Source organism: Tuber melanosporum (assembly GCF_000151645.1).
Source record: "Tuber melanosporum whole genome shotgun sequence assembly, scaffold_25, strain Mel28".
Lineage (NCBI taxonomy): Eukaryota > Fungi > Ascomycota > Pezizomycetes > Pezizales > Tuberaceae > Tuber > Tuber melanosporum.
Window position 1 is genome coordinate 338,025 of NW_003298919.1, and position 22,107 is coordinate 360,131.

General features: G+C 45.3%; 4 protein-coding genes; all 4 read right to left on the reverse strand.

Moving 5' to 3' along the window:
- Positions 1-11,473: 11,473 nt before the first annotated feature.
- GSTUM_00006243001 (uncharacterized protein) lies at positions 11,474-15,878 on the reverse strand (the record flags this gene model as incomplete). Its single annotated transcript, XM_002838425.1, has 7 exons — positions 11,474-11,841; positions 11,899-12,130; positions 12,208-12,837; positions 12,897-14,855; positions 14,911-15,149; positions 15,223-15,495; positions 15,560-15,878. The coding sequence occupies 7 exons, from the start codon at positions 15,876-15,878 to the stop codon at positions 11,474-11,476; spliced, it is 4,020 nt and encodes a 1,339-aa protein (XP_002838471.1).
- Positions 15,879-16,384: 506 nt separating this feature from the next.
- Positions 16,385-17,861, reverse strand: GSTUM_00006244001 (uncharacterized protein). XM_002838426.2 has 2 exons: positions 17,671-17,861; positions 16,385-17,612 (listed from the first exon to the last, which is right to left on the reverse strand). The coding sequence occupies exons 1-2, from the start codon at positions 17,824-17,826 to the stop codon at positions 16,743-16,745; spliced, it is 1,026 nt and encodes a 341-aa protein (XP_002838472.1). The 5' UTR covers positions 17,827-17,861; the 3' UTR covers positions 16,385-16,742.
- A 775-nt stretch (positions 17,862-18,636) lies between these two features.
- On the reverse strand, positions 18,637-20,892 carry GSTUM_00006245001 (uncharacterized protein). XM_002838427.2 has 6 exons: positions 20,274-20,892; positions 19,964-20,198; positions 19,618-19,849; positions 19,342-19,527; positions 18,965-19,289; positions 18,637-18,913 (listed from the first exon to the last, which is right to left on the reverse strand). Exons 1-6 carry the CDS (start codon positions 20,306-20,308, stop codon positions 18,823-18,825), a joined length of 1,104 nt encoding a protein of 367 aa, XP_002838473.1. The 5' UTR covers positions 20,309-20,892; the 3' UTR covers positions 18,637-18,822.
- Positions 20,893-21,958: 1,066 nt separating this feature from the next.
- Positions 21,959-22,107, reverse strand: part of GSTUM_00006246001 (uncharacterized protein) — a 3,290-nt gene continuing 3,141 nt past the window's right edge. The window contains exon 10 of the mRNA XM_002838428.2: positions 21,959-22,107. This exon is cut by the window's right edge and continues 331 nt beyond it.

Consider the following 22,107-nt stretch of genomic DNA (forward strand, 5'->3'; position numbering starts at 1 on the left):
ATGCCGCTCATGTAACAATGTCGTCTTTTCTTAGTTGGTATTTCCCAGGACATTTAGCCATTGGAGGAGGCAGGAGCGGGTCAACAGTGTACAATCCCGGCGGTCGGGTTCATTGTGGTCTCTCTTTATTCCTTAGAGCATTCTCTCCAGACGTGGGTCAGAGAATACAGTATATTCGATACCTAGATCCAACTGGTAAGACTTGAGCCCTGTGAGATATAGTTTCATTGTTTTGACTTTGATGGTTCCAGCTAAAGAGCACAGCCATTCAATAAGCCATGTCACCTTAGCTGGGAAGCATATCCTGTTCACATAGTGGTAGTTTGAAAGGGTACAGAACAGGGTGAACTGTGACCTGGGAGTATTATAGTTCTGTCTAGTCGAAAGAGCTAGGCCATACCAAAAGTAGTATGCTGCGATATGGGAGAGACCTATTTGTTGTATATTAAGAACCCATGATCCCGGAGGGTAGAGGTGGGATGTACTAGCTGCAGGGCCAAGTTAGTAATTCTGTCAAAGTCAAAGCGTGAGAGTGCATCTGCAAGAGAGTTCTCCTTAGTTGGAATCCATCGGCATTCAATTTTCAGGTCCCATTCAGTAGTGATCAGTAAGCAGCGGTGCAATACACTTATTGTAGCACCCCAAATTGTTCTATTAGAGATTGCATATGCTACTGCCCTGTTATCTATATGCATTAAGACCTTAGTGCCCTGCCAGTCCTTACCCCAGTAGAGTAATGCCTGTTCTACTGCGCACATTTCCTTAGTGTTGATGTGCTCATTATTTTTCATTAGGTAGCGGGGCAGTGATATTGAGAAAGCGTGGCCAGGCAGGGTATTGTGAGATTCAGGGTTGGGGAGGTTAATCCTGCTCCAGTTGTGTTTATCGGGTTTGCTCTCATATAAAAGGCTCCTAGTCCTTTCGTCTCCGAAGCGTCTATCCAGAGCCCAACTACTTTCCTCTCTTCTAGTTGAATTGATCGTTCTGGCACTTTCCCTAGGGCTCGCTTCCACCACTTGAGGTCCTGGTAGGCCTCCCGAGAGATGCACCGCTGGCAGTTTCTTTCCCGCTGTCCCAGCTCCGGAAAGTAAAGCTCCATATTGTAGAACTGCCGGAGAAAGGTCCTTCCCAGTAGAACCACTACAGTGATAAAGTTTAAGTAACCCATTATTCTTTGGAGATCGATTAGTGAAAGGGATTTCGCAAGTAGTGCTGATGTAACAATGGTTCAAGCTTTATCCAGTTTCTTTGTTGGCAGTCTGATTACCATCTTCTCAGTATCAAGCTCAATTCCGCCAAAGCTAGCCACCTTTCCTTCTTCGTTCTTAGCCACCTTGATTGTTAAGCCTACTAATGAGTATAGGTGGGAGAACTTCTGGCTGTAGGCTTCGGGGTTGCAGTTGCCGGGGAAGATAATAAAAAAGTCATCAAGGTAGTGAATTATTTCCTCTTCAAGTGTCTCCCTTGCCAGTTCGTTTCCCAGGATCCAATAAAAGGTTTCTGCAAATAGGTTGAAGAGGAATGGCGCTATCTAGAGTCCGAATGGCAGGAAGTGTTCAGAGTAGTACTTATTGTTCCAGTGGAAGCCAAGAAGGATGCTATCGCTTGGCGAGATAGGGATATGTTGGAAAGCATTTTCGAAGTCCCGTTTTACCAGCTGACACTCTCTCCCGAACTGCTGTACTGCAGTAATAGCAACTTCAATCGTGTTATAGGAGATTGTCGCATAGTATTCTGGTATCCTGCCGTTGACGAAGCCTTGACCACCATTGTCAGTTGGGTATGATAAGTGATGTATTTGTCTCTTGGACCCATCTGACTTGTCAGTCAGCCCTAATAGGAAGGAGGTAAAGTGCTCTGGTAGTGGCTTCCTGCTTGTAAAGAGTTCAAGCGGGCTGTGTTCGAGCTCCTTGGCGATATCGGCTGTTACTATATCAGGAAAATCTTCGGCGGATGTGAGGTTTCGGTGGATCTGCACAGGCCCACGGCATCCTTCAAAGCCAATCCTGGCCCTGAATTGGCATATACCCAGAACAGCTTCTACTACTACTTGGTCTGGATATCCAGTTAAGAGCTGCTTCCACCCCTTGTATTTTAATTGGCCTGCTAGCATCGAGGTATTGTGGATAGTAAAGACAGGGTATGGGAGACTGGTATTGGGACGTCGGAGTTGTTTGCTAACATGTGGAGGAGTGAGAGGGTTTTTGGTTTCTATTATAGGTATGTGAAATATTGTGTATGCAGGGAGGGTAAGCCCAAGATGGCGGCCAGCAGCCTGGAATGACTGGGAGTTCATATTACTCCTCAAAGTACACTGCGTGACTTTGTGGCTGTTCCCGCATGTTATGCACTTGTGGTAGTGGCAGCAGTTTATCGTTCTGCATTCGCAATAGTTCCAGTTCCTGCAAGCTTGCGTGGAACTTGAAGTCTGGACTGGGCCCCGTAGTAAACCCACTGATCCACTAAGTAAGTATATAGGGTACTGGATTTGGCTTCTCTCCAGTAAGGCCGAGGATTGATGGGATGAGGTGCCTTGGTTGGCTCAAGTGGATCTGAGAGGATACTCATGGACTGGTAATTCGGTTATGTGGTAGGTAAAGCTTGTTGGTTGGTTCGTGCTTTGGGTCCAGATATTTCGCTGAATGGGGTGGATGAAACACTTCAAAGCGATAAGCTCGCTGTCAATTTGGCACCAGTCCCGGGGTAGGTATATGCTCTTCCCACTAGCTACGCATTTCCGGTGAAACAGGAAATGATATCCCTTTACACTGTCCCAAGTATACTTCTCGAGTAGGTCATACAGATTCATGGTATAGAAGAAGAGTAATATGACAAGGTCACCCTGCAGTGCCTGGGGTGCTAACTTAACCAGGATTCCACTATAGGTGGCCCAAGCTTTAAAAAAACAACTCATCCGGTACTCACTCTCTTTTCTGTCCCTTTCTGTCTGTTCGAATTCTATACCCCCAATACTAATTGTCTTCTGAGACTCAGCCCATTCTTTCTCGGTGGCCAGAAGCCGGTAAATGTTTGTTGGCTTGAACCGGTTCTCAATAATTTGCGTCAAGGTGCTACGCTCAACTCCCAGGAATAGGGTCTCTACTGACTCCACTGTTGCAGATGCACTCTCCGTTTCTACCAATAGCAGAGGCAAGATGGGATTGTACATACCCAGTTCCCTTATTTGGTAGGGGTTGCTTTGTAGATGCTCCCTCTCTGCCTGGAGCTGAGCCAACTGGCTCTCCAACTCTGCAATCCACCCAGGTGTGGTGTTGGCGAGTGGCTGCTGCCTTGGAGGGTGTGGTACTACGGGTTGGATTTGGATAGGAGTGGTGTTCAAAGGGTTATTTTGTGAGCATAGCTGGAGGAGAATACGGTCCACAATCTCATCCTCCTGTGATCAGAGGAGTTTCCTCATATCATGCAGGCTTATCCCATCATCTCTACTGGGGGTAGGGGGTGGGTTGAGATCTACTTCGCTTGAAAGCATCGAAGCCGGTGACTGTAGCTGTGGGCTGGCATGGTTGGAATTGCTAAGAGTACGGGATTAGGTGTTGCTTGAGGGTGTGTCATCATACTTGCTAGGTTCATCTTTGTTACTACCACTCTCTTGTTGTGGTGTCTCTTCATTTTTGACTTGGTTTGATTGTAGTTCTTGGGATTGGCCATAGCGTGTCGGGGCTTGACGAGTATGTGTATTTTTCCTGATTCACCTGGAGGCTGCCCTTCTGTTTGTGGGCGCTGTTCGGCCTCCACGTCTTGACCCTCTTCTACTAGGCATGGTATTGGTGATTGTATAGTCTGGTGAAGCTGGGAGTGTCCTCTTAGTAGAGGTTGGTAAGTGCTGTATAAGTAAGGTTCGTGAAAAACAACAAAGAACACGAGCAGTAGGGAGCTTGAGGATATTGTGTTTAGGTGATTGGGGGAAGGAAGTGTTCTGAGAGTTCTGCAGATGTGTTGTGATGGAGCTATGACCCCACGCGTACTTGGTATCTGGCTATACTGTTCCTGTTAGACCCCTGACCCACTATCCCAGTTTGGGGCCGACGATCAATATGCTTTTCCCAATTGGTACTGGGTTTTACCAACCCGGCATCATTCTACCTCTGTTTATCTAACTTCACATGACCAATATACAAGTACCTATCAGCCGCACTCCTATTCCCATGGTTGGTCTTCTAAATAATGGTATATGGAATTCTGATGGCGAGAAGAGTAGGTCTGTACACGTGAATGAGCTCCATCACAATTTTCTGACGTGTGAACACAACTGCTCTTGCACAAGGGCAAATACTGGCATGAACCTGGTGGGTAATACAATAGCAGCGGTGTTCACAAACATCAGAGTATTGAGAGTATAGTATTTAGGACATAATTCTCCCAGATACTGATCAGTATGAAGTTAGTAAAACAAAATTCCCGGTAGAATTACGTTTTACACCCAAAGTAGCCATGTTGACAACATTATAACTCCACCTTAATTCCTTTGATAAAGCCTAAAATCTATTGCATATACAAGAGAATTCCTTAGAGTTTCTCTCTCAGGTTTTCACAAATAAATATCTCATTTTCTGGAATGTCTATTGACTAAGGAGCAAAAGTGACATTGAGTCTTAGCACTCTTTGTATGGAAGACTATAGTTTTTTGGCCATTTTTCAACTTCAATCAAGTAAGTTTAGCTGCTAAAGCATCAATTTGCTCTTACTAGATCAAAGCCTGTGTATATGAAAAGTTGGCGTAGTTTTGAAACTTATAAAAGTATTTTTTGTATTCTTTCAGTGCCGTAGGAAGGAGATTCAACTACCTGAAGTCAGCTACTTTTGGTGTGGTATGTTTACACTACCGGTGATTTTTGTTACCAGTTTCATACACTTAGAATGTTCTCCCGATGTGTGGGGTGCACTCCGACCCCAGACCTTGCAGACCTTGTAAACCTTTCCCGCAGCACCGAACCCATCCTTATTCCATCTACAATACCTCCAGCCCCAATGACTTCTGCAATGATGGGACTGCCAAATATCTTTTCTTTCAAGCTCTTAATAACAAGTAAAATGTAAATACTAAGGAATAAGTAGACCATTGATCCATGGCCTGTCACGAGTATGAGTGAGTCCGCCGTCATCGGGTTTTTAGGAAGTTTGAGCGGGAAGCGGACTTCACCATTCGGGAAGCGGTGTCGAAGTATCATATCATAACATGAATGTGATTCAGGGGACATGGTACTATACTGTACAACTAACATCACGATCGAGCCGGATAGAATACTGGTATGGCCCGTCAATCATGGACAAACATTCAACCGTTGCCCCAAAGTGACCTCGACCACCAAGTACGGGACCGGTGCTCGAGTACACCGGTAGGGACCAAAAAACCCTGAAAGGGGGACCTGCAAGATCCTGCGGGGGATGAAGCTCTCGTACAAGATACAGGCGTTTAGAGCCCGAACACAGGGATCAAAACAAATGTATGGCTATTTGTATGATATGTGTGTACCCGAGCTGGGCCCCTATACTAAATAAGCACTCGAATTTTCGGGTTCTTTTTTTTCTTCCGTCTTAGGTTATACCCATATAAAGATTTTGTTTCATAAAAATAAATACTATGGTTTCATAACACTTATATAATATATATATATATCCCAGGCACTCCATGAAAAGTGACAAAGCTCCTCTTTACCCTTAACCAACCAGGCTATAGAAAAAAGCCACACAAGTGAGCATCTATACTTTAAAGACAAGGTAAGTCTATTGAATTCTATACTTTCCTACTAGCTATATAGTATTGAACGCAGACTTACTAACTCTATAAGGAGTAAAAAGCAGCTAGCTTAACAATGAATTCCTTCAGAGTCATTAGCTTGTTGCATATTTACAGTTCTAGTTTTATCACAGCTAGTATTACATCTACTGTGGTCCTCTGGCAGATGAAGAAGGTGAAATCAGAGATCAGCTACCTTCAGGAGAAACTTGCATCCGATGTCAATAACATTGAAAAGCGAGTTGAATGCATAGAAACAAAACTAGAATCTATCTCTAATGATATAAAAGATACTAAGTCAATGCTTCTAACAAGTGGATATCACATTATGAATGCACTTGATGGTAATAAGAAGCCAATGAGAGAGTGGCTTCGTATTCTTGAGCATTCCATTCAACCTGGCAGTAAAGGCTATACTGCTACTAAAGACTCGAAGCCTTAAGAGTACTTTTAATAAAGTTCAAAAAGTAAGAAGCATATTCCTATGAGATTCTTAACAGAGAATAACTAATATGTGAAGGTTTTTTTTTTTTAGTCCAAATAATTAAAACAACAATTGAATTAACTTCTTTTTTTTCCTCTTCTTCTTTATTAACATGTTAGTTTAACTCAATATTGGTTTATTGTTGTTTAATGAAGCAGAACTTACAAAGGTGAAGTGTGACTTTTAATTACTTATATGTATATATATAATTACTAACTTCTACATACAGATAAAAAATAAATAAAATCCTCTAGTTTTTTATCATAATTTTATTATCATATCCAGCACTATCATTAATCTGTGGCTCATCATATAAGTCTGAATGAGTGTGAATTTCAAATATATATATATTATTATCATAATATTATACCATATATTCTACTTTACTTTTTATACCATACATACCATACATACAGGCCCTAGAATGAGTAACCCTAAATCATTGATCAGAGAGAGTAAATATTCCCAACTCTGGACATGGGGAAAGTTTTTCACTACCCTCCTGTAAAAAAAAAAAAAAAAACTTAACACAAAAATATAACAATCCATATAAATTGATACAAACAAGCATACTAAAGACCAACAACTACACAATACAGATGAGGTTATGGTAGCAGAAGCTGGACAAAAGGTAAGTATTTTTTTTATTTCCATAATTTTTAACAACTGTACTAAGTTTGAGAAAGTTTGAGTCTGTTTGATGTATTGCTATTAGGAAAATATTAGCCAAAGGTCCCACCCACTAGCAAGAGCATTTGTCAGTTTGTATCAAGTACTAGGAGCAGATGAGTCTGCTTGGAAAAACTGGTATCGAAATAGTCAACTTATCATCCTCTAACCAAACTTAAGTATCTTTTAACACAGACCATAAGGGGAGATGGAACTGGTAATGTTGTTCTAAATTGAGGTAGGGGCTTGTGACTTTGTGGGATTATATGGAAGGCTATATTAATAACTAGTTGATCAGAATCAACTTGAATTAGTAGCTATATTTTTTTTACAATGAAATATCTTCTTCTCTATTTAAATATCCTAACAGTAATTATTCTACAATTGTGAACTTTTGTAGAAAAGCTTTTCTACTAAAATAAGATACGTATTTTATAATATTATATATACAGTTAAAAAACTGTATCATACGGCATTATACAAAATTATATAAAAGCAAAATCAATCCCTACGGAAGAGCCGGGCGTCAATAACCAGGACTTTTTACTTGCACGAAGTTTCCAGTAAACGTGAACCCATGCCATTCCAGAAGTTATAGCTATAGTGCCTGGAGTATAAACACTTAATATCATAACTTTTTATCCCCTCAGCCGCTGAGACATTCAGTCCAGTTTGAAATGTAGAAAACTAACTATGTGGAGAAATGATTGACATCATATGATATCAGATTGGTATTTATTTTGCCATTACATACTTAAATACTAATACTGTATGTTATACCATGAAATACAGGAAAACATTCATGACATAAGGCAATATTGCATTCTCTGCAACCATAGTTAATGGACCTAACCTTAGCACCTGGTAATCTGCTTTCAAACCGTTTCCACCTGCAAAAAATACAAGATGAAAATGTAGGCCATTGTTCTGAAGTATGCGTAACTGGTGGAGGAAATAAAGTCGGAAAAGGTTTAGGGTTTGAGGCTGAAGGGCTAAACTGGCTGGTGTGATGGTGAATATATTTTGTTGAACTAAGGGGAGCAGGAAGATCAATGATGGAAGGAGAAAGAGAAGAAGAAAGAGAGATGGCCCGGGAGCATTCAAGAGACGGAATACTGTCATTTGACGAGATCGGGATAGTGAAAAATAGAATTGGAGAGGGTTCAAGAGGATCAGCTGGTAATCTGAATGAGTCCGAAGGAGGGGAAATAAGGTAAAGCATTCTTACAGGAATAAGTGGGTCCAAAGAAGAGATGGAATTGGCCAGGGAAGAGTAGAAAAGGCTAGGTGAAATCGATGAGAATGTAGAAACTGGAGGAATGAGACTATTGGAAGTAGTATAAGGAATATTGGCTCGAGAGGAGGAAGAAAGAGTGGAGGAAGGAGATATCCTAGAACTTGATGAGACATGTGGCGGGAAGCTTCCAGATATTGAAATGCCGTGACTAGCAATATTTAAAATACTTTAACTTTCAAACCAAAAACTTTCATAATAAAGTGAAGACGCAACATAAAGCTTACCTGGTTTAGATAGAGAAACAGTTGATTGTTCTTCTAGTCCAGTTTGGATTAACCTTTCCGCCACTTCAGAGTGGAAAAGGTAGTGTTGACTGTGAGTAATACGATAAGGGTGAATTGTTTTTCGTATTCGATAGCAATTGACCAGTGATGTATCCAGAAGCCAGTAAAAGAGTGGATACCAGTTGCAGCAATTTCCCTGTTGGGTAGAATAGTAGGAGCGTAGCTGGTCGGTAATGTCAACTCCCCCCATATGGTAGTTATAGTCATCAATAAACTGAGGAATAGGAAGGGTCTTTCGTAACTGATCTCCAAAGATTTCCCGAACTGTATGGGCATTGGTACTGGTTCTTTTGGGCTGCGGCGTAATCTTTCTACTGTTGAAGTAATATCGTGATAGCTGGTCATAAAGAAGACTGTGCTATTATCCTGCCAAACCAAGCAACATACATTTTCCACTATATCTCCACTAACATGACCCCAGGGAAGGACCTTTCTTGCTTCCTCCTTTTCAATCTTCAAAGAACTAGGAAATCCTGCAGCATCAACTCGAGTAGTTCCTGCTGCTCCTATCCCTAGATTCCTTAGCCACTCAAAAAGTGGTAAATTTGTAAAATAGTTATCTAGTATTAGCTACCACCAGTAATTGCCTGGAAGCAGCTTAGCTAGCTGCAGCACGTCCAATAAGGTTGGTGTAGGATTTGCTGAAGGAGAATCCAATCTAGCGATACCCTGACTTGCTGAATACCAAAGAAAGCTATAGGTATACCCATCGTCACAAAGCGCAAAAATCTTGTATCCTTCCTTAATTAGCTTATTTCTTATCTTTAAAGTATGGTGACTTCTTCCATAAAACCTTACTACCATCTCATCAACCACTACCTTGGTTGCCGGAAGGTAGTATCTCCTAAAACGTTCTTGAAGTAGTGTGGCTAATAGATCAAGTTTTTTATACCAGTGTTTTATATCAAGCTCAATCTGGGGATTAGATACATGGAAGTACCTTTTGAGCTGTTTGAAACTGTTCAACGACATACTGTTTCATGGAACTCAGTACTGATATTTTCTGGCTAAGCAGCAATACTTTTGAACTGGCTTCCAAGAGACCTTTCTCCAGCTATTTCTTCCAGTTTTGGACCAATACAAGGGAAGAGCTGACTCCTTATATAGTCCCATTTTTATTATAATCCCTATCCATACCTTCAGCTCATGAGAGGTGGTCTCTTTCCATGGTCTCATTCTGTTTCCGGCTCCGAGTCACTCATGACAGTGTCCAAGTCAGTCAGGCACTTTACTAGGTTTTGCCTCCCGTTTCTTTTTTGCATACAAATTGATATGCAGTGAGAGCTGCTCAAATACTTGATCGTTCCAAAATAGAGAAAACAATGCGATCGGACTTAGACTATTTAACACATGTGCCGGTAATAAAGCCTATTTTATATCCATGTCACAACTGAAACACCTATCGAGAAGAAGTTGCAGAAATTGGTTTGGTAGCTTACCTGTGCTTGGTGCTCAGGGAACGGTACTTGGAATGGTTCAAACTTGGGTAGCCCGGGCAGCATAGCGGCAGGTATCCAGGATTTTGTTTTCCATTTCTCCACACTGGCAGGTGGTATCTGACAAGGGAGATTTAGTGGTGAGGATCCTTGAGGAACCAGGGAAGACGGAGTAATACTGGGCAATGCCGTACATGAAATGAAAGACCTAGTGATCGTTCTTCAGTGCTTCTACCATTTCCGATAACTCCGGATGACCCACTTGGGAGCATAGGTGTTATATTCGGGATCGCAGCCATTTCGCTCTGGTTTTCATGGCTCTCAGAGGCGTCCTTTTCACCTGTGGGACTCTGAAGCTTTCCAGATCGGATTTTCTTTCTTTGGTGAGGACCAGAATTCGTACCCCCAGTTTCTTGGATTCTTCTTTTTGGTGGCATTTTATTGGAAATTGGAAAATAGTCTGATATCGAGATACAGAATTGGTACTTCCTCAAGAGTGAGAAAAAGCGACAGTTGAAATGAGGTTTACTGATCTGCGATAAAATTCCTTAATACGGTTAGTTTTCTACATTTCAAACTGGACTGAATGTCTCAGCGGCCGAGGGGATACGGTAGTCTAAGATGCTTTTCAAGAAACTCCCCTCCCCCCTCACTTTTTAAAAAAGACCCGACAACCGGTGACTGAGCCCCTGATTCCCACCAACACGCAAAATCCACCGGCACGCAACATCCACTTAAATTATGTGTAACAATTCTCTCTACAGTAGACCGGACCGGGTCAAGCACCATGTCTCACTCGTACTGGTCAGGTCGGGTTCGGGTGAAACTGTGGAGACAAGTTGGTATCATACGGTATCATACATAGGACGATTTTTCCATAATAGAGTTATGATAGCGCTACAGATTGCCGTGATGGTATACCGGTATTGCTGAATCTCAACCCGCCCAACCAACCCGCCACGTAGACTATACTAGTCAAAAAAAAAAAAAAAAAAAAAACAGGCACAGCAATGCCTTTGAGGACAGTATCAATCATAATAGTGTATATATGTGTGTGGGTGTAAAAGAATCATCTGCACTACACACTACACACGCCACACCCCCAAATCAACAAGGAAAATCATACCAAAGAGCAAGAAAAACGCTAAACAGAAAAAGAAAAAAGAAAAAAGAAAAAAAAAATACGGAATGATATAAAACCAAACATTATCATACAACCTCACAAAGAAAAAAAAAGGAACGGTGCCACAAGTTATTTTTTATCCTGCCTCAAATCTAATGGAACAATTACCCCCCTCTCCCACCCCATTGATCGACCTCTACACTACGGCGCAGCACGCCAAGTAATGTTACAGTATGACAAGATATAACGGCCGTATTGCATCTGCTCCACAAAAAAAAAAATACAGCAAAGGAGAAAAAGGGCCCAAACACAGACATAGAAACAGAGAAAAGGAAAAGAGAAAATGAGTGCCATCATTATTTTTTTGATTTTTTTCAAGAAAATATCCATCAATGGGGGAGGAGGATGGGAGAACAAATCCACTACCCCATCCTGCGTCTAATTTCCTCCAGGATCCCCATAATCCTCAGTCTGTCATCATTGTCCGAGGTAACTCTTGACAAACCCGTCAGCACCCCCTTCACAAATTCCTTCTTGGCAAGCGCTTCCCCGCCCCTCCGGACGGCATGCGTGAACCACTTCTCCGCAACGTAGGCCATGTCCCTCACTAGCCTCCGGCGCACCGTACCCTGAAAAGGCACCTCGTCGCGCCAGTACATCTCGTCCAGGATTCTCAGGATTGTCTCAGCCGGGATACCGGCTTCCAGGAGACAGTCTACGACCCAGGTTGGCGCACCAACGTCGCGTTGGTGTTCGTAGGCGTAGATTTCTAGAAGCTGGACAAGATCGTCTGGTATCGCTCGTTAGAATTGCATTGTGGAAGCTATGGAATGAAAGGAGTGCATACTTGGAGGGAAAATGTATTCAGAGTTATTGAACCTGTGACCTAATCGTCGAATGTTGTCAGCCACAAGCTCGTATGGATGGCCCTGGCCAGAAGCCTCTGCATCGGTGTGGATTGAGCTGATGAGTTGCTCCCAACACTTCTTGATCTCCCCAGCCCCACGGTAGTCTGCGCCCTGGAAAATAGCAAGGCAGATGTCCATGTATCCATAAGGGTCCGCAAAGCGATTAAAAAGCTGTGAAGAAAAGAAAAAAGTTAAAAAAATCAGTAATCTGAACAAAAACAAGAAAATTTGATAGAATTAAAACATACATCGCTAAGAGTAAGCAAGTTCGAATCCAACTCCTTGATCAACTTTTCCTTCTTTGAAGAGTTGATCCGACCATCCTCCTTGACTCGTCGAAGCACATCGTCCTGGATAACCGCAACATCCAATTCCTCCTGGAGAGTATGACTGAGCTCATTCATCTTCTGTCTAATACCCATTGGACCGTAACTGCCGCAAAAGCCCTTTGCTCGGCTAAGAAATTCCAGTCTCTTCCCAAGCGACAAATCAAAGTCACTCTGGGCAAGCTTATGAAGAACCTCGGCAGCGCCATAGAAGCTCTCGCGCCGGGCATGATACTGCCACAACAGGTCGTAATGGTCAAGGGATTCCGAGCTTCGTCGCTGGAGATATCCAAGAACATACGGCGAGTCAACCTCGAGGAGTCTATCGGACAACCCACGTCTGTGAAGCCAATCGTAAAGAGTATTATGGAAGACCTCATCATCAGAGGTATAGACCAATTGCCAGGTTTCATTTCGCAGGCGGGTGGCTGGAGTCGGCATGCCATCTTGCATTTCCGGACTCTGTCCAAACTTCGAATCCAACTCGTCCAATACTTCAAACACCAACCGGTAGCATTCCTCACGCTTTGCATGGAAGTGGGCTCTCGGATCCTATTCACGCCCCAATTAGCCCATATTTCGCACAGACATTACACTGGACGAAAACCTACGGTCGGAACTGCTCCATCAGCCAAGAATCCCAAAGCTTCATTGCCCCTATCACTCTCCCTGGCGACTGTAAGAGCCAATTGCACGGATCCAGGATAGTAATTCAAGCTCCGGTATTCTATCAAGGTATCCCGGAGGTTCTCCATTGTCAAGCTCGCGGCAGTCTCCTCGAACAACCGCAAGCTCTCCTTCAAAAGTCTGTTCCTGTTGTCTGGATCCCCATCTGTCTTTGCTCTGCGGACCTGTTCAATAGCCTTGAACACTACAACATCGTCGGCGCTACAGAAACTTCCGCACCGTCGCCGTAGCGCATCCGCAATAGTGTCCACATTCAATCCAGCCGCAATATTTCTATTGACAATTGCTGTGACTAACTCCTTCGCAAGGGCGGCCCCGCTATCACTCGTGAATAAACCAGCATAAGTAACCCTCTTGGCCTCCTCTTTCTGGTTGTCTGGAAGACTGAGTATGATATCCCCAAGTTTATCATCGAGCATAAAGAGCACAAACGATATACCCTCAATCATGTTACCAACTAGGGTAACAAGAGCATGCAGCATCCGATGTTCAGCCTGCTGGGCAACCTCCTCAACCCTACTACCCAGTCCCATCAGGGACTCGGCTCCGGATAATCCATTAATAAAGCTACGGTTATTTTGTAAGAAGGCCGACAATTTGACAAGTTGCTCCTGTATGGATAGCAGTTTTTCAACCGGCACACCACTATGATAGCTCGCAACACCCGCAACGCTAGGAACTTCCACAACCATTTGAGCCTTCCAGATTGATCTAACAATCCTGGAGATATAAAGCGCAAGACCCTCTGCTCTCCCTGAAACCTTGACGCTGTCGAGGCTAGGCAATGCCGAAGCATCGTAGACGTTCTCAGCCCGTGGCCTGCCACCATAGTCAATAAAAAACTTCCTTGCGAACTCGGAAACTTCTACGTCTGTAGTCCGAGCCTGCGATTGATTGACGGTCTCGGTGCTTGCCCCACAGGCAACTGCCAATGAAGAAGCGCACCCCTCAGCTCGCCCATACTTTTCAAAGAAATTCCTAGCTTCGCCCTCTACACCAATTGGGGAACTGGTCATTCCATATCTGATAGCAGCATCAAAGACTTCAATAAGCCGCCTCCTCTTGATGATATGAACCCCAGAATTTGTCAAGATAGCGACTTCGGTTGGTGGTAAATCGTATTGGACCGCTGATTCGTTCCCGAATCCGTTAGGCCCTTTGCTAGCCGCAAAGGGCACCGAGATCAATTCAACCGCCTCAACCCTCGAGTCCAGGTTCACAGACATCCCCGTCTCAATAAGTGTAGCCCTTGAGGTTCCTTCCGCCAAGATCGCGATTCTCCCGGAATCAGGTGCCGAGAGGAAGAGCTCATCCACAGCTTCCGGCTTATCAACGAAGCAAAAGAAGTACCCAGGCGCGAATACCTTTGCCTTCCGAGTGGGTGTCAAAGTCGGTCCCGTTGATGGGGGAAATCGAACGTGAATCACCTGCATACTTGTCGGCGCAGATTCCGATCCTCCGAATCCGTATTCCGAAGCCACAGCGCTCATATAAAGCCTACAACCAGTGGTAGTCGTCGCAATCAAGTGAGTCCTGCGAGCTTGTTGGGAGGTCACAGGACTGATCGAAACAATGGGAGTTTTAGGCTCCAGTAACGGCGTGTTCCCGATCATAACCCGGATGTTGGCAAGCGTGTGCGAAAATGAGTGCGTGATGCTCAGTGAGAACGCGGTCTCCCCTTTGACATGGAAGGCCCTGATAGCTGACTTCGAAGACAGCGTGTAGAGTAGATTCCTGGTATCATCCATAACCATCTGGACAATATATTCCGTATCCTTCGGTCCACTCAAGAAGGGCAATGGTATTCTAGGAGCAAATGATGAAACGCCCCCACTAGTCTGGCAAATCTTCCCACATCTTCCATAAAACCATTTCTCTTCCGCCTTCACCTTCATTAGTAGACAAACTTCCGAATTGCAAACCCGTCAATAGCCATACCTGGTAGGTGAATTCATAGATATCATTATCCCCCCTCCCACCGAAGAATATCCGGCCCGTCTTCTTAGAGCCCTCAATCACGCTAATACCGAGTCCTTTGGTCGGGACACTCATCTTAGTCTCGAAAAGAGTAACATCCCTCCCGCCCCTAGCGTTCGGAACCGCCTGCACACCGAGCAAGAAGATATCGAGCGTTGTCGCAATAACGAGGACATAATTGACATCGCCGACAAAGACCCCTAGTTCACGAATGTTAGGCCCGACTATCCAATGCTCCTATGATTCCCGGATAAGGAAGTGAAAAAAACTCACCTGGTTTGGGCGACAACAGTCTGACAGCGGTAATATTGTTTGGTTGAGCTTCGTAACCTTGGAAAGATCCTTGAGTTGTGTAGTCCCACAGGTAGAGACGGTTGTCAACCGTAATCCACGCCTGCTGCAACTCAGCAAACAAGCCCATCATGGTATGACTTGTGGCACGATTGTACTGCTCGAAGATCGAGTCCGGGATAGTGTGCAAAGCCGTTCTCTGGAATGGCTCCCATGCCGATGAGCGCGGGAGGTCATAATCGGATGATTGACCCTCTGCTCACACCATACCAACCATCATTAGCACATATTTCCAATCTGAAGGTGGGGGGAGCTCTACGGGAAACTATATCATCAAGCTGTGGATACCTCGCCTCTGTCGTCAAAAATTCATTGATGGTCCTAGCGGCGCGAGGCACAGGCCCCAGATTATCGGTGGAGGAGACCGGCTTCGGAGCCTGCGGGACCCCAGACTCAGATCCAGAAGGCACGGCAGCGAAGGGCTGTGATGACCGGCCGTCCGCGACGTAGGCCGATGATGAGCCACCAGTATAGGAATTCCTCGAGGAAGACCGCAGCTCCACGGGGAGATCGGGGTATACTGGGTTCAGCGAAGAATGGTACTGGCGCTGAGAAGGGGGCGTCTCGAATATTGACATTTTTTTTTCCCTTCACGCGTTTCGTAGTGTTGAAAAGGAGAGGAAAAAGAGAAGACTCCGAAAGAACCAGGTGATGAGGTTTCCCTTTTCCCTGCTGAGCTGTGGGAAATTCTAGGTTCTCTCTTTCTTTACCCTCACGCCGGCCGAGCTTCGAGAAAATTAGTCGCGTGGCTTGTAAGGGTTGTAGGATAAAGACGGTTTGAGTGCTGTTCCTGAAGGAAGAATCGCCTTGCCGATCGCGTCCTTAAAACAGGAGGCTTGATGTAGGTTCCTTAGGCCACGGCGATGGGCTGGGAGACAAATATTTTAGGCTCAAATTAACAGCGTTTAAGCTGTGTGATCAATTGCACTGACAGTGGCTCACACAAATTAGGGTACTTTGGGGCTTTCTGGAGAGATGCACAACATCGAAGGGTGAGGTTGAAGCATTAAGCATGGGGGAAGCTGCGGGTACTCTTGGCGCGACCACTTTCTCGATTTCCCTTGTTTGGCGGCTCAGCAAACTGTTTTTTTCTTTCCTTCTCAGTTGGTCCAAGCTGTAACAACAGTACAAGTATCCGAGGCCATCATTACCTTGGAGCTTCTACAACCACCCTTCATATAATAATTTCGTCTTCCCATCCTTCCTCAATCTATATACCCCGCGGTATTCACGTCTACACATACCATAGTATGATATCGCACGAGTCATAGCATTTTTCAAGGTCTCAGCCCTGATGTACCGTGCTTCCAACTTTAATGCCAAATCAAGATAAACATTTCGTATTCACGAGAAGCTATCAAAAATCAACAACATCCCTTGCCTTTTTCACCATTCAACCATACAGTCTATCCACCGCCATTTCCGTATTACATCCTCACTTCTTAGGTGATCTTCTTCCCCTGAGCAGCCTCCCTTTCCCTCTTTCTCAAGGCTCTCTTCCTGATACCAGCATGCATACCCAAGTTCCTGTTCAAGACCAGACCATTCCAGATACCAAGCAATTCCTGAACACCCCAATGCATCAAGCCATGGCTCCAGTATGGTGTAATAGTACCCTCCATACCCGCAGCAGTCCCCTTGAGCCCTATCTTCCCAAGTGTAGCCTTAACAAAACCCTTCGGTGTAGGAATCATCATGCTGGGTCTGCGAATCTTGCTCATAGCAGAGGTGATCAAGTAACCTACAACCAATTGAACCTGCACACCATCGCGTCTGAGTTCGGCTCCGAGGGCGGTGGACCAGTGTTGAAGGAAAGCCTTTGAGCCAGAGTAGGTCGCCAAAAAGGGTGTAGGAAGTAAACCGCCGAAAGAGCCCATGGTCAAGATCAACCCCCTCTTTCGAGAGACCATGCCCGGAGCAACGATTTGAGTAACTTTGAGTGTACCATTAACATTGATGGTGATAATCTCGTCCATCTCCTTTTCGGCCGTTTCCAAGAAAGGGACAGGGATATTGTGGCTTTTCCCAACATTGTTGATCAGGATCGCGAGGTCCAGGTCCTTCACCAAAGCCCTCAAACGTTCATAGTCCAGCGGGTCATTCTTCGCAAAGTCCATGGCCAAAACTTTGGTCTCGATACCGGAGTGCTTCGATTCTATTTCCTGGGCTAGGGTAGCGAGTTTCGATTGGGTGCGAGAGACGAGAACAACATTGAATCCCTTCGCGGCGAGTTGCAGGGAGAATTCCTTTCCAATACCATCCGAAGCGCCGGTGATGAGTGCCCACGACCCTTTCGGCCCAAATTTACGCAGCTATAATAACGAGTAAATCAGTGCTCTCTACCTAACCACCCATCCAGAAGCGATATACATTTGTTCCACTAAGAATAAACAGACTCGAGAAAGCACTGAAGATTTTGAGGTAAACGTTGAGAAAAGTGACAGCACCCAGTAGAGCAAAAGCGGACAGCCCAATTGGACCAATGAAGGAGGAGATCTTGGCAATAAATTCGCCGGAGGACGTCATGATATTTGTGTTTTGCGGCAACCTGGAAATCAGTGTTAGATGGTTTCGGGGGAGAAGGGTCTCTCTCTCTTTCTTTTGAAGGGAGCTCGGCCGGCCTTTCCGTTGTGTTGGGAATTTTCAACCCAACGTTGACACAGACCAAGAACACAAACGCATGCCGAGTCAGCACGCACACAGTCCAGCAATGTTGGCGCAACGGTTTTCGAGTGACAAGTCATGCAACGGTTGATTGCAGGCCCAAGCATATCTTATAATACTCGAGTACGAGTACTGTACAGTACCAGTTGGAACCTAACTTCATTCTTCCAGACACCCACTATGCCCCCTATTCACCAAAATATTTCTACTCTAAGCTAAATAGGTGGGCTATTGCTTGGATACTTGGTGCTGTGCCGGAACGGCCCGAGTGTTTCGCAAAAACTGTATTATAAGCCATGTTGGAACCACCATTCATGTTAGCTGTCAATGTAGCACTTCCCGAGTGATAAGTGGTGCTTTCTCGTTTCCCTATGGGTGCTCTGCGCACACCACCAAATGCAGAGCCCCGGTGAAAGCGTGAAAGGGAAATTGAGAACCTGGCCAGGCAGCCATGGTGATTCCCAACAATCATTTACACTTGATCCACTCTTGTTACTTCATTTGAAGACGAGACAGAGACTATTGGCATGGGCTTCTGGTGAGACATACTCGAGTACGGGAATCGGAGCGGTGCATCACAGTTTGAACGACCTAAGATCAGGTTCGGAAGAAAGGAAGCCCCCCCACCCAAAAGCAATGCAATTCTATTTACTCAACCTCACTCATAACTAGAACGCAGGAATGAAAGTGTATTAAATGCACCCAATTCGCCCCGCCAATGCGAGAAAGAAGACTCCAAAGCATGAGACCCTAGTTTACAGACTACTGGCTCAACTCCTTGCCGAATATACTAGAGAACCATCGTGAAAACCCCAGTCTAAAAAACTCGAAACGGATCGATCATCTAGTTATGCTCATCTATGATGGCAGCTTCGTTCTCGTCTCCGCTAGCGCGTCCAGCAGCATCTGTGGAGGCATTTGTCGATACCCTTGTGGATTGTTGGACACCCTATTAGATATGTTAACACTATTAACAAGTGGGGTCAAATCTGAAAAGTACCATTTCCACAGATCTTCGCAAGCTTGTTCAAGCGTCATTTCAGCTTTCCATCCGAGCTCCTCGTTAGCCCTAGTTGGGACTGCCGTAAGATCCAGAACATCTCCCTTCCTTCGAGGAACAACCTCATAGGGAAGATCTCTTCCAACAGCTTTCGAAAAGGCCCCGATCATTTCAAAGACTGTAGAACCTTTTCCGGTGCCAAGGTTCCACGCCCGACACCCAGGCTTGTCTTTCCTAAGCTTGTTCAGAGCTGCGATGTGGCCCTTGGCAAGGTCAACAACGTGGATGTAGTCGCGAATCGCAGTACCGTCGTGGGAGGCATAATCTAGTTGGGTAAGCTATCCGAGTTGGGAGCGGCCTGATCTGAGTTGACTCACCTGTTCCGAAGACCTTAAGCTTCTCCCGGCGCCCTACGGCGACTTGCCCCAATAAAGGTAGAAGGTTGTAAGGAACTCCCTGAGGATCCTCCCCCATGATTCCTGACGGATGAGCGCCAGCAGGGTTAAAGTATCTAAGAAGCGCGGCGTTCCAGCCAGGATGCGACTCGACATGGTCCTCGATAACTACGGGGGTGAATCAGTACCAATGCGCCAAATCCCTGGCGATTTAAGGGAGCTGTGGAGCCAGTTTACAAAGAGCGAACACAAACATACCCATCTCGATCATCATCTTGGTTCTCCCATAAGGGTTGGTAGGACCAATGGGGCAAGTCTCTGGGATGGGGATCATGTTCGGATACCTCGTAGCGTCACCGTAAACGGTAGCTGAAGAGGAAAAAACAATGTTCTTCACGCCATTCGCTTCCATGGAGCGGAGGAGAGAGATCGTTCCTCCGACATTGACACGGTAGTATTCGACGGGGATCTCAGTAGACTCTCCAACAGACTGCGGTTCTACCTGTCAGCCGCATGCCCAGCCCAGAATTGTGTATGATTTGAGGGTAGGGTCGTCGCGGGTGTGTGATCTTGAACAGGGCGCGCGTGCAAGAGGGTTACAAACCTTCAAGGCAGCAAAGTGAATAACAGAGTCGATATCCGGGTGATCTTTGAATATTTTGTCGAGCGCTTCTTGGTCGGTTACGTCCGCCTTGTAGAATATCGGACGTTTGCCACAGATGCGCTCGATACGGTTTAGGGACTCCTCCGAAGAGTTGTAGAGGTTATCAATAACAATAACCTCGTAACCAGCAACCAGAAGCTCTAAAGTAGTAAAGGACCCAATGTAACCGGTCCCGCTATTAATATCGCGAGAAATTTCAGTCAGATTTCAGTTCGGCCGGTGGAAACTAAGACATGATTGGCCAACTCACCCAGTGACCAAAACAGTACCTTCTTTCGCGGACATCTTTGGCTGGGGGGGTGACTGAGAGGCAAAAGGCTGATAAGGTTGGTACCGGTAGTTAAGGAATAGGGCAACCTAGTTTGTTAACAGAAGATTAGATTGCAGAAAACAAGCGTGAGTAACACAGCGGGAACAGGAAGGTTTTGTTTTGCTGAGCTGTCAAGAGGGGGGAGCGGTGGAAGCAACGAGGGAGAAGGGGGGGGGGGCGAAGGGTCGGGGATGATCATCAATGACCGGGCGCTATCAAGTTGGGGTGGAGGAAGAGTGGTACTGTGCTCGAGCACGAGCAGAGCATGGTGGGGGAGGGGTTGTTGAGCTGCTCTCTCTCCCACGCTTCTCCCTCTCTGGGCCGTGCATCCGCCCACCACCACCAGGAGGAGCATCAGCAAAGAGAAACCCTCGCGCTCCTTGCCCATCCTCCCTTCTCTCCCTCACCGGTAGACTATACCGAAGCCGTGGCGTATGATGTGGTGAAAGCAGTGCAAACTTACCAGTGCGCCAAGGGCGGCCAGAAACCACAAAGCTCGCTTTTTCGTAAAGACAATAGAGTCCATACTCGTGTAATAATCCCTCCTTGCCCTCCGGAGCGAATGTAATTATTACCCTGAATCTCAAGTTCTTGTATGAATTTACTCTCTGGAACGCACAAGGTGGCTTCTTGTACCAGTAAGCTGCTGCCACCATTGTGCCCGTTTGAACTCGCACTCCATAATTTGAAGCTGACTAAGTGACCATCACACCTTCATCTCTCTTGGGAACGAATGGGATTTTGGGGCGGGGGGAATATAAACAGGGCTTACCTTTCGGAACCAAGCGCTCCTGGCTACCACAACTTGCGCATCCGAATCCCTCAAACCCCTTTTAACCGTTCGAAGTGCGATTTATTATAGCAATCACCTAAACGTGGCTTCCTCATCCTGATCCCTGGATATCGGGTTATCTCGGGAAAGAGGTCGGTGGAAATGGCAGAGATTCAATAAGAAATTGTTTCGTTTCAGTCCCCATTCAAATTCATGTAGGAGCTATCCAATTAAGCTTTGCAGAGAGAAGTACGAAACATGTGCGCTATATCCGTGTACTGAGGGAATAGATAGAGTATTGCTGATGTGCGAACCAACCGGATTTTTGATGCAGCAACACATGTACAGTACTTGCACAGTACTGTACCCATGACCCCCTTCATCTCATCCCAGGTCCAGACAGTCCACCATACGATCACAGAGGGTCACTCGAGAGTTCTTAGATACTGGTGTAGAGCGTGCATGGGTCCTTTCTCGCATCACGGGAGATTGTAGACAGGGAAGGCATGGGATTTCATTCCCAGCCCATGCGTTTATATAAAGTTTTCTGAGTTAAAGGAACGCAAGACAGAGCAATATCTGCAGCCCATTTCGGTACGGGAGCAATTGTTGATGATTATCCGAGCTTGAGACGGTTCCGCGTAGCACGCGCAAATTAATTTACAAGTCCCAATACAAGCACCAAGAGAGTGGTAGTTGCCGACACTTGTGCCTCGGACTTGATAGTGTCCGCAAAACTTGTCTACTAAATTCGAAGCTGTACTGTGCGTGAGCACTCGCCCAATATTGGATTCTACAGAAGCCCATCGCCAAGAGCTCAAGAGAGTTGAGTATGTTACAACTGGTGCTTGTATTTGTCTTCAGAATACTGCATTTATTGGTACTTGGTATAAACTTGATTGTGTGAATACGCATACCACAAAACGGTTACATGAACTTTTCCCACATACAAGTTCCCCTGGCAATGAAGTTCTTGCCGCGAAATTATAGTAATTACGATGA

Coding starts and splice junctions, on each gene's coding strand:
- GSTUM_00006244001 (XM_002838426.2), bottom strand. CDS start 17,826: ATGACGTCCTCCGGCGAATTTATTGCCAAGATCTCCTCCTTCATTGGT. Junction 17,613..17,670: donor TTATTCTTAGTGGAACAAAT/GTATATCGCTTC, acceptor TCGTTATTATAG/CTGCGTAAATTTGGGCCGAA.
- GSTUM_00006245001 (XM_002838427.2), bottom strand. CDS start 20,308: ATGTCCGCGAAAGAAGGTACTGTTTTGGTCACTGG. Junction 19,290..19,341: donor GCTTAAGGTCTTCGGAACAG/GTGAGTCAACTC, acceptor TTACCCAACTAG/ATTATGCCTCCCACGACGGT. Junction 18,914..18,964: donor TGCGAAGATCTGTGGAAATG/GTACTTTTCAGA, acceptor CATATCTAATAG/GGTGTCCAACAATCCACAAG.